At 34.5% G+C, this 12,488-nt stretch overlaps 1 protein-coding gene across 1 annotated transcript in view; it reads right to left on the bottom strand.

Moving 5' to 3' along the window:
• SCAF11 (SR-related CTD associated factor 11) overlaps window positions 1–12,488 on the bottom strand; it is a 47,348-nt gene that overhangs the window by 14,820 nt on the left and 20,040 nt on the right. The window contains exons 3-9 of the mRNA XM_066550710.1: window positions 8,748–8,825; window positions 6,955–7,052; window positions 5,859–5,926; window positions 5,180–5,235; window positions 2,696–2,802; window positions 1,663–1,752; window positions 233–339 (exon numbers count right to left, since the gene is read on the bottom strand). Coding sequence (XP_066406807.1) covers window positions 233–339; window positions 1,663–1,752; window positions 2,696–2,802; window positions 5,180–5,235; window positions 5,859–5,926; window positions 6,955–7,052; window positions 8,748–8,825 — 604 coding nt within the window. The remainder of the gene's footprint in view (window positions 1–232; window positions 340–1,662; window positions 1,753–2,695; window positions 2,803–5,179; window positions 5,236–5,858; window positions 5,927–6,954; window positions 7,053–8,747; window positions 8,826–12,488) is intronic.

The raw sequence follows: 12,488 nt of genomic DNA, 5'->3' as shown, positions 1-12,488 counted from the left end.
TTATTAATTTAATCTTCAAATGAATAAGTTATACCGGCTTTGGGGTGGATGATTTATGTTCTGTACTCCAAATTCAGAAATTAGGTAGCTGACTTTGAAATAGTACCAAACTGCATCAAAACAGATTTTTTTTTCCCCATTAAGTGTAACTAACTCTGTTTGATTTCTGATAATCATATTTTAACAGTACTCCACATGAGCTATAAAGAAAACTTACAAAAAAAAAGTTTACCAAAGTTTTCCAAAGGCCTGATATTTGTTGGAAGAACTCTTCCAGCCACTGCAGAAGAAGTGAGAAGACAGGTCTCAGCTTCAATTCCGCAAGATATTAAAGGAGCACTGCAAAGTAAAAGCAAAAGCAGTGACTTAAGTTGTTTTAGCTGTTTGCAGCAGGTCTTGGAAACAATGCACAAAACCAAAACACATTAGGCAACTACAATCCTTTTAACTTCATCAGAGCTGGAGAGAAACACCAAGCTGGCAGTGAACAAAACTTTCCTTGTTATATTTAATTTCAGATTTATTTTACTGCCTAATCTATTAAAACGGTTTGAACAAGGTATGTTACGTTAAAGCAATATACATCTGGCTTTCTTTAAAGTCAAACATAGAACAGCAATAGCCCAGTCCAAAGTAGTAGGTTATAGCACTGGAAATAAGGGAATGAGTGCTGATTTAGTACTTCAGCAGAACAGCAACCTTTCCTGCAGAAAAAGGAGAAATTGTCTACATGAGAATTTAGAAAATATTCCTTTTATTTTTTCCTTCATACAAACAAAAAAATATATATTTATTCAGACTCCCTCAGAAAAGCTTGGGCAAAAACAGAGTTTAGTTAGAGATCTACAATTTTTGCATTATCGCTGAGTTGGAATGAAACTTCTAAGAAAATGCAAATGTAATAAATTTATTATTTCAATCTTAGGTGCAATTTTTAATTATAATTTAAAAACTCTTCACTTGCAATTTTAACTTTAATCTATTTTTAAATACCAAAAAGAGCAAAGAGATATGTAATGAAATTAAGATCATAGAACCAATTTCTTATTGTGTTATTTTAAAATCAGTTATTTTTATGGTTCTGCTTTATAGTCACAAAAAATATCCTTAGGGCATGCTTTAACACACATCTGCTCTCTGACAAAAAAACCCATAGAATTACTTTACGTTCTCTATTTCACTTGATACAACTCCTGTTAGCTCTTTTTAGATGCGAACAGGATTTTTTTATAAATGATTACAGAAAAAGTGATAGAACCAACCCATGAAAGTAGTGTACAGGGTGCTGTGAGGAATCAGAATCAGATTGATATTAAAGCAAGCATAGTCTGATATCTAGGGACAGAAATAATTTTAAAAGCTCATTGAATATTAGCTTCCAAATAGAATACATATTCAAACTCACATTTCTGTGAAAAGGAGACATATTAAGAGGCACAAGTCAGTGGAGTTACTGTGCTTGTCACAAGTACCAAAAAAGTATTAAGACATACAAAAAAGAATCTATTGACATAAAATCACCAAGCAGCAAATACACAAAAAATTAACAAGTTAAATGCAAACATAGTCTCATGAAAATAATATTCTATTTAAAGACCAATTTGAATTAATCAAACTCCAAACTTGAAGTATGAAGATCCACTACGAATCCAAAACACAGACCTTTCAACTCTAGCAACCAGAGATGAACAGGACAATTCCAGTTCTTGTCTCTTCTGTCTGATCCCTGAATTGACTTCTGTGAATTCTGTACTGAAAGACAAATTTCATACAAGAAGTTATAAAAAGTAACTTTGCACTATGATAATTTACTATTTCAGTAACTACTCCTACCAATTACTTTAATTTAACTGTATTAGAACTTTCAACAGTCATCATTAAACTCCGCATTGGTTATTGCTTAGAGGAAAAACACAGTCTCAGCAAACACAAAAGAAGTCCTAAACAAATAAAGCAGATGGAATGGAAAACAGGAGATGAAATGTGTCTGTTGGAAAGTTGAAGGATGGAGAAACTTTGCATCCTTGACTAATTAATTCTGTTGCATGCATGGCAAAGTTAATCTTCTACAGACTGTCAAAAACATACACAGTACTTTTTTTTTTTTTAATTAGGCCATATTATTCAAATAACATTCTTTTAGACTGTTCTTTTTCTTCCATTTATTCACAATTTATTTTGAACAATTTATTTATACACCCATCCTTCAGTTAAAGGCTTAATTAAGTATTTTGCTTAATGCAAAATTGCTTCATGGATGTTTAAAGTATTCCTCTTGGAATCAAAGAACAACAACAAAGAAGATTGTTTCTGATACAAACCAGGATATTTACCATTAACTTTTTTGGTAACTGCTGTTATAGTAACAGGGCTAAGCCTTTCCTATCCAAGGCTTCAAATCAGCAAGGAATTAAACATGAACTAAAATTAAAACTCTTGTGAACTCAATGAGATTAAAATACTCAAGTGTGTGCTTCTGATGCTGAGCACATGACAGAAATTGGGGTGTGCCCTTAACAGTACTCAGATTAAAATATTTGTGTTTGTCCTTTAACTGCTCTTTATCAATGAATAAATACTCTGCCAATCTTCAAAAGATTTCAAGGCTGTATATATACAGGTAGGAGCAGAAGGAAGTTAAGAATCCACAATACAGTTACCCATCAATTTATATGAAGCACTAGTACACACTAACCAGTCATTTCTACAGCTAAAAAAGGATTCTTCACTGCTACCACCAGCCAGAAGTGTGCTGAAGAAATTAGTTCTCATGCGCTCATTCCAGCAGGTCTGTCTTCTGGGCTACACAAAAAATAAATTATGAATTAAAGACACCCAAAATAAAATCATTAACACAAAATACATGAAGGTACACTGAAATTAAATTAGGTCAGCAAGACTTTAGTTCATAAAAAGCAGACACCATAATAGTCCCATAGGTATATGTAGATATTTGCAGTTACAGCAAACATATTTTCTCTATTCAGTCTCTAAGTTTTCAACAACTGCTCTTTGCAGATAAACTTCATATTTTATATAAAGCAAAATCTTTCATGCTCCACACAGACATTATGAATAAACAACCCTGATCTTCACTATTTCACAATTCTGCTACCTAATGCACCACAGTAAGTACAGCTCAAGCACCTTCACAGCAATTCACCAAATATTTTGTTTCAAATAACAAGAAAACCTAACGAGGATAGCTGGGATTCTCCTTTACTCTCAGGTAGGATATGGAATATGAAGATTGTCTAGTGTGTCTAGTTACTGAGCCCTCATACAGAGGCACGACACTCAGAACCCACTTTGTGTTTCAAAAGATACCAGCACCACCACCAAGTTATGTTGCTAACAAGGCCCAGCCATGCGCTGTGTGCTGCTGCCATTTGCAGGGAGCTCTGCTGCTGGGCACTGCACTGCCTGCAGGGGAAAAACCAAACCCCAACAACAAACCATCAACAGTCCTCCAGATACTCTTCCCACACTAATATATACCTACACTGATCCATGTTTGTCACAGCACCTAAAGGGCTCTTACCACCTCAAATCTGACTAAAACTTTCCTGTTCATTGCCTAGGGCTGGTATTTTAGAACAGGAATATAGAATACTCCCATAATTTTAATTCAGAAAAATGAAGAATAAACTTTGGAGTGGGATGTATAAGAGTACATGTCTCAATATGCAGAAATTATCCATATGCTCCATCAAACTTTGGCACACGGAGCTGCTTCTGCAGGGAAAATGCCCTATTTTATCAGTGCAAAAATTGTAAGTTTCACCTAAAAAACTGTTGGGTTTAAGTTTTATTTCAAGAATAATATAATTTTTTAATATTAACCTTTCTTCCTCCAATTAAAAGAGCTATCCAGATGTTCCACAAATATCCTTATGAAGTAGTTGCTAGTACACCATGGCTTGCTTCTAAATTTTGAACATTTCTTGGATAATTGAGTCCTGTGCTTCCTCCTGAAGTTTTTAATGGTTCTATTTTGTTTATGCACCTTTTTTTTTGCTACAGGTACTAATTGAGACATTAATGCTATTAAACACTTCACCATAAATCAGTAAAACTAAAAATGAAAGCATTCCCCAGCCATGAAGTCACATTAGTGGCTGATCTACTGTTGAACCCTATCTTTCCAGTTCAAAACCCCCTCAATGCGGTCATATGTACTTTAAGTTTACAGGGCAACAGAACCCAAATTTCCAAATACCTGACTGAGCAGGGGCAAACTGGAGCTAACAATATCCCTGACAACTATGGTGTAATGAGCACCCAACAGAAGTTACAATTCAGGCCATCGGCTGCTGAAAATACACAGGATGTGCCCCACACTACATGAAACAAAGCAGTAGCCAGAACAGGGACTTGAACAAAGCTTTTCCTCCAAATATTCAAACTTCAGGTAAGATAGAATGATGGCAAATGATGGCATTTACACTGCAGAATTAAATTTATGGCCTAAAACTTTTTCTTGCACATTCATTTACAGGTACAACTATGAGTAAGAAAGCACTGATCAAAAACTTGTGTCTCAGAGACACAAAGTATTTTTGAAAGGAGGGATGGTAGAAATCAAACGAGAGCCTTTACAGCTCCTTATAAATCTGGCATCTGGTGATCCTGTATTTATAGGCCAAGATCTATAAACAAGAAACCTGGAAACAGAAGCCTTCTTGACAGAAATGTCACATTTTAAAAAAATCCCAATTTGATGCAAACCATAATGTCTATGTCAGATTCACATAAATTACTTGGTTGATTACATCTATATAATTGAAAATAATGAAAACTTTCATATAATGGTGCTTGGCTAAAAGCTTCCCTAAGGAAGATGAAACCATCTTCCCTTGGATGAAAGGAGATGGATGAAAACCGGGTTCAGGACCTTATAATGTAATAGCCTAACCTAAATGAAAATATTTACCACCACAAAACTAATTTTAATCTGAGAAAGAAGCTCATGGCACTATATTCTAATTACTGGCACTATATTTTAATAACCTGGCACTATATTCTAACTACTTCAAGACAAAAAGAGACAAAATAAAAAAGTTTTAATCATACCAAAATTAACAAATAGAAGTTAACCTCAAAAAAAGGCAGGAAGGCAGTCTTAAAAAATGCTCTAATAAAAGAAAGCATTTACAAATGTTTCCTTTTCAGAACCAACCTTGTTTATCTTCACAGAGAAAGCGTTCTTGTTTTGTTTGTCATGCAAAATATTACCTGTGGAACAAGGAACAAAACTTTGATCTTAACTTTAACATATTCTTGATTGTTCATCAAAATCATTAATGCAATGGGAGGTTAATAAAATGTGTATCTTAAGTGCATTTACAATGTTTACATACAACTGATTAAAATGAAAATGCACACACCTCTACAATAGCTTTTTAGATACCAAGCAGTTTTTACCTCTTCAGTTATTTTCTTCATTTCTTAAGTTATGAACAGACTTATCAAACAACTTTTATTGAATAAGCCCCTCAGAACAACAATCTCAAAACACAGCTAAATGTTGCTTGTGTTTGAACTCTCACCAAAAAAACCTTCTGTGAATAAAAGCTAGTCATTAGCAGTTCCGCAGCTGCCTGATTCAGAAAATTACTTGAGGCTGAAACCACATCCATTAGAGTTGTGACTGAAATTGAAGAGGCAGTTTTCCAGTAATATAAAAACAGGAGTTTCACATACTGCAATTCTGCTCTAGAAGTTCCACATTTCTACTACTTGGAATTTGAGTTTTATATACAAATGTAAGCAATTTTAAAAAATTAAATTGGGTCATCAAGAAAGATATTCTAGAGTTCCTTAATAAAACACAGCAATTCTGGCAAATACCAACTTACTGTACTTTTTCTTCACAATTCTGCTTAATTTTATTGTTACTGGCCCTCTGTCTGGACATACAGCTCTTCTGCAAGACCAAAAAAAGACATTAAAAAAGCAGTTTCTAGGCATCCAAACAAAATCCTCTCCTATTTGAAGGTAATTTTATTTTTTGCACATAAATCAAGTTCTAACTGCTATTAAAATCTGAGCTTGTATCATGAATATCATCTTTTGTATTTCAAAAGCCATAGTGCTTCAAACAGCTTAGAAAAAAAAAGAAAACCAATTTACACAAAAGTTAATATCAGGTATTAAATCAGAATGCTCAGTTTTGTTTGATTTCATGGCAACATGTGAAAGATGTTATAACCCGCTTCCTTTTAAGAATATCAGTCAGTGTTGATTCAGAATGGTGAATCTTATTTTCTTATGAGTTAAAAAAGGTCATTTACCTCCAGTTATCTTTGCTGCAATGAAGTCTGCTTCACATTAAACTTCAAGAACTCTGTATTTTTCATACATTCCAATAAACACTGACTTTAGATAAGCACTATTTAGCAAAATTCATCTGTGTAATCCTCAGCTTCCCTTTATACAATGCAGCAAATGTTACAAGATAAGGTTTACTAAAACAGAAAAGTTATTTCCATATAACAACAGAAATGTTCCCTCTCAAGCTTACTAGAATAAAATCAGTTCTTGTCTACAACTATGTTTTACAGAAGAGGAACATCACCAGTGCTTATGATAATATGCAAGAAAAGTGGATGTTTGTTTAGAGAAACAAACAAAAATATTTATATTGTTAGAATTTCATGTAGCCATACTTCAAAGGAATGTAAAATTTTTCAGAATTGCTAAAAAAATGCAACTTTTACAGAGATCAATGCAAGAAATACTTCTTTACCCTTTACTTCTTCCCTGCTATTTTAACTATTTAAGTGGGAATTACAGCAATGATAAAAGTAAAATTAAACTACCACTCATGAAAATGAACATATTTTAAAATAAAAATAATTTTACAAAATTTTCAGGCTGTATATGTTAAACCAATTGATTTTATTTCTTTTGAATATTCCAATTCAAACGCTTGAAATTACACGGCTGACCAACCTCACAAAACTTCTCATCTTCACATGGCTGTAAGTTTCCTTATTGCAGGCACAGTTTTCCTCTTCCTCCTTCCTCCTTAGTTGTTTTGTAACCTGAACCTGTGTTGTAAAATAGAATCAACCCAATCTAGAATGTCATGACACTTGGGCTTTAAATTCATACAAAGTCTCTTCAGGTCTGTACAGAAATTAAACAGAAGGACTAGAAAATATTTCAAATCTTACTTCTTTTGAAGTAGACATGACACTGACTTCACAGTTTGGAGATATCTTTTTTTTTCCCCCATAAAATAGAAAAACCCACACCTTGATACGCTATTGACAATGCCTGAGATGCATACCACAGGACAAAAAAGCCCTGAACATTCCAACTGCCATGGCAAGTGTCTCAGAGCTATGCACTAGTTTCCATTAAGAATCTATAAGCTAAGTTTTTTAAAACTAAGTTGGTTATTCAGAATACACAAGGTTCACCTTGGGAAAATGCTGAACTACCACTCAAATTAATATGCTTCCTCATAATTCAAACACACACAATTTTTTTCTAGAGTAAAATGACCAAGGTTTTTTTCACATCTCAAAAACACTGAGAGCAATGCAACTTTTATTTCACACTGTGAAGTTGCTTCAATGGCTCCACTGCAATTGTTTGCATTAGAAATTTTGTATTTCCTCATCCCCAAAATCTGGCTTTTTATGCAAACCCTTAACATATTAGCATGCTAATTGTGAATATCACAAAGAGAAAGCTGCCAGTCTCCTGACAGCACCATGGATGATGCTGACCACTGTGTCTGTATATCTTGGTACACATTCCACCTATTCCTACAGCTCCAGTGGCTCTTTTTCAGGGAAGGACATTTTTCTCTGCCCACCTGTTTACACTGCAATTCTGTGAACAGACAATCTTTCAAACGATATTTTGATACAGCCTTTACACTTTTCCAAATGTAAACTTCAGTTTATCCCATTTCAACTAATTCCTTGATTCTTCAGAAATAAAGAAGACAAAATACACAAGCACAGTTTCCTATGAGAAGGAAGCATCTCTAGTTGCCAGCATGGCTCCTTTGCAGGTGACTCCTGGGCCTCCAGAAGTACAAGAAATGAGTAGTGAAAGCCTGTTTTCTAAATGTCACAAAGTGCAAGATCAGCAGCTTATGAACTACTTATAAGCATAATTTCATCACAAAATTTTCAAATTGTACATGGAATTACCAGCATCTTTCTATATGCATTTTCAAGATCAACTATCAGAAGAGGTTTTTCCCTACTTGATAAACTACTCTCCTTATCAGTATTTTTAAGAAGAATTCAGAACTGAAAAAGATTTAGATTTTGGTTGAACAACATTTAACATAAATTGATCCTCTTGCTTTTTTGTCAGGGAACTGGAGGCTGTGAACCCAGAAGATTCACCTCAGCTAAAAAAAAAAGGCAGTATTGCAGGATAATTGGTATAGCAGTTGTTTACAAAACCTAGTTTAAAAAACACTTTGAGACCAATTACTATACTTCTATTCTTGGATATATCATGAATGCTCAGAGATACTACAAAGTAGCAACAGCAGCTTTATGATTATTATTACTATGGTAAAATACTTGCTCTGAAAAAATAATTAAGAATAATTCCTAGCTTCAAATATGTAATAGAAACATTGAAACAGCAATTACTTTGTTAAGAAAGCTTATTTAATACAATACATTTCATTTTATATGAATGAAAGGCTGCATGAAAGGAACTTGGACATTCCTACAAGGGGAGTTATTTAAGAAAATAAGTCTGGAACATACCTTTATCTGCTTATCCAGTGCATCCAGCCTGCACACTGCTTGAAATGGTCTGCGATCAATAGGACATGAAGCCTGTGTCTGAAAAATTATTTTTCTTATTACAAACTTGGTAATGAGCTAAGAGAAGCCCTAGAATTTTCTAAACTTTTATTCACTATTATAGTAGCTTACAGAAGCACATAAAATCCCAATTTGTTCACAGTAAGAATGCATTTGGACACATTATACATACCCTCAGTATTTTGTTTTATATAAGCAGATTGCTCTTTCAGGAACAATCTAAAAGAAACCAGAATATAACCCAGAAGTTGTGTTTAGAAAAGGAAAAGCATTTAATGCATTTTACATCAAGTTACCTTCATTTTCTGGTCTTTTAATTCCTTTTAGGTAACTGATTTTATACCAATGTGTCCTGATTTTGGCTGGGATAAAGCTAATTTTTCTTAGTAGCTGGTACACTGCTTTACCAGATTAATGTTGATAACACACTGCAAAGCATAATAATATGCAAATGTCCTCTACATTTCATACTGTTCTAACATTTTATTTTCAACAGGAAGTGTGCTGCATTGTGTCTCCCTCAAAACATAAAACTTGTAATGCAAAAAGCAAACAGTGGTTATAACACATCTCTTTTGTTGCAGTCAGCAGACAACAGAGTCCCACATGTAATACATCTAAAGTTTTACAAATCAATTTTTAAGAAAAGGGAACTGAAGGCTATTTTACCCTACTGTTTGATGGAAATAGCCATTTATTGTTTTTCCCTGATCACCTAAATGCTCTCTTATTGAGGCTGCACTACATCAGATAAAACACACACAGAATAATAACAACACATTATTAAGCACAGAAATGGGAAATTTCAACTGAAGTGCCAGGTAAGTGGATCATGTAGTGAATCAGCTTTAAGAAAAATCCACATTAGATATTAACTTTTGCTGTGAGAGAACCTTTTATTGCTTTTAATTCCAGACATGTTTGCTGTGGGGGTGTGTTTCTTTGTTTGGTTTGGGGGTTTTGTCATCATTACACCCTCCACACCCACCTAAATTCCACTGGCCTTCAGAAGCTCAGTTCAACACTTGTAAAACAAAATAAAAAACCAAAACACACACCCAGTCTCCAGCCCTAATTCAGTCACTGAACAAGATCCAGTATAGGAACTGCATGCCCTGAAGAGGCATATAATTTCTGCAATTTAGAGAGCTACAGGGTATCTATACAAGCAAGATGCCATACTAGAATTACATAAGCAGCTAGGAAAAACCTGCATATGAACTCTGCCCCAAAATCCAGTCGTGAACTTCACTGCTGTCTTTTCATCAGGCCTTCTAATTTTCCAGTTAATTCTGTTCTTTTCTCAATTTCAAGGAGTGCTCAACTTTATTTTTACATACCAGCCCCAAAACATGGAGCATTCAGTAAGTTTTTGAGCTTCTGAGTTCAACTGAAGTAGACAGAACCAAACAAGACTGATTTAAAAAAAATCCCCAGGGGTAGTTTCAGGAATAAGCTGTTAAACAAGAATGTAAGTTAAAGCCGTCACCTACCCTTTGATGCTCTGGTATTTTGTCCTAACTAAAAACTTCCTCTTTTGGGGGATACCATTGTTCTCTGCAGGGTCATGGCCTCAGATAAGAAAACCATATTGGGTAATTAAGCCAGTTCCCTAAGGACTCAGATAACGAAGACAGTTCTTGCCCTGTAGTCAAGGTACAGCTAACCCACAGTAACACAGTAGTGCGATGTTCCATCAGGATATTTGATAGCATGCAATGCACTGTAGCTTCTGAATCCACTGCAAACATCAAGGTCCATACTTTCATTCTTAGATATGCCAGATTGTAAAAGATAGGTAGGAGGAAGTTATTTTTCTTAGCCATTTTTATTCTCATTTCAGGATCCACCTTAGCTGAAATGTTTATCCAATACAGTCTCTTCCTACATTAAATTTACACATGAATGTCAAGTTATCTTCCCAAGTTTAAGTCACTGCAAGTTATATTTATTCATTGCAATAAAGTATCATAGAATCTAAGTGTAACTAGCAGCAATACAAATAACACCTGGTTCTGCTTCACTAGAAAGATGTTCAATGTTCAATTCTCCTGAACAAATTTTTAACAACTAAATACAGTTTTACAGAGTAGTAAAAAGGAAGGAAAACATTCTGGAAGAGTCAAAAACTACCATTAGGTTCAGATATGTTCAGAAATAGCGGATGCTCTTTCCACTCCTACTCAGTTGCTTTTTGTAGCCTTAGCATTTTCTGTAAGCTGACAACATTATCACTAGAGAAATTCCAATAAACTCAGGACATTTGGTTGTACATCTCCAGTCCCCAGATGGAGTACAGTTTTGAGTACCCTGAGGGAAACTAGAGGTCACTTCTGTCTAAACATGCATCAGTTCTCACCTGTCTACTAACAAATAAAAGCAAACCTTTAAAATGTTGGAAAAAATGGAAGAAAAAACCCAAAGTTCCTCCCCTCTCCATTCTTCCAAAAGCAAGACAGGATTTATACTGTTACAGAAAGGAATAAAGGTAAAAAAAGTCAACATTCATTAGAAGAAGCAATTATGAGGAGTGGTGACCTTTAACTCATCTCTCAGGTTTTTTGAGAACCTGGTTCAGGTAACAAAGTTGTTGAGTCTTCTTTCATCAAAGGCAGGTTAGCAATTCCACTCTTCTGAGGTTTCCTTTCAGGGAGCATTGTAAGTAATAGTGAATGTACACTGTACTTTTTGATAAAGAACATTTAAAACAAGAAAGAAGATGCTGAGATGGAACAAGTCCAAGAAGCAGCTACCACTTTTATTGTGCACAAGGGATAAGGTATGGGAAATGTATCAAAACCTTAGAAGAACCACAGATTTTTACAATATATTTCTTTACCATAGCTTTAAAAAATCAGAACATGCAGTACTTAATGTAATCATCAATGTCATTAGAACCTCAGCACAGGTATTAGTGGCCTACTTGCTTTACTTCTGAACAGTTCTTTCCTTGGAAAATCACACACTAGTAGCTTAGCACACTTCAAAATATCTTTGGTTGTTTTATTCTCCACATGAAACTACTGAGAGTTTTCCTGTTAAACCTGATAACTCCACAGTGATTTATTCTTTCACCCATCCTGTGAGAGCTGAAGAATTTGCTTAATAAAATACATAAGCATTCAGAAAAATCTCCAAGCCCTGGAAAGTTATCCACAAACAATATGCTTCATTTTCAGATTTCAAAAAAATAATTATTGTATTTTATTTGTTTTTTATGACCCCCTAGAAAAATCTTACTTTAGCTCCACAGGCATAACCTAATTTCTATATTCCTGTAACTGCTAGAGTGACACAGAACTGTGCTCTCTAAACTCAAGGAGCAATAGTCCCCAGTTTTAACTGCATCACTTCAAACAGCATTTGAACTAAGTGAGGTAGGTAAAAGGATGAAGCAGTTACTATATTCCAGCCAGGAATTTTCAGAAAGCTATACCAACAGGTGCAAGCTAACCCTGAAACATATTTGGCTGATAAAATAACTTTGACAGATACCCCCATCTCATCAAGTTCCATGTTATGAGGATTCATAACAAGCAGTAACAAGATGCAAGTACAGAATTGAAGTTGCTGCAGTAAATCCCTCCCCCAATTTTTTTTTTCTTCAAGTGGCTCATAATAAAGTCTGTTCTCCAAATTTTGTATTGAAAAGCTGATACAAAAAGAAACATGATCCTGCAC

This window comes from Molothrus aeneus, chromosome 5, assembly GCF_037042795.1.
Source record: "Molothrus aeneus isolate 106 chromosome 5, BPBGC_Maene_1.0, whole genome shotgun sequence".
NCBI classification, from domain to species: Eukaryota; Metazoa; Chordata; class Aves; order Passeriformes; family Icteridae; genus Molothrus; species Molothrus aeneus.
This window is presented reverse-complemented; position numbering and strand designations above follow the sequence as displayed.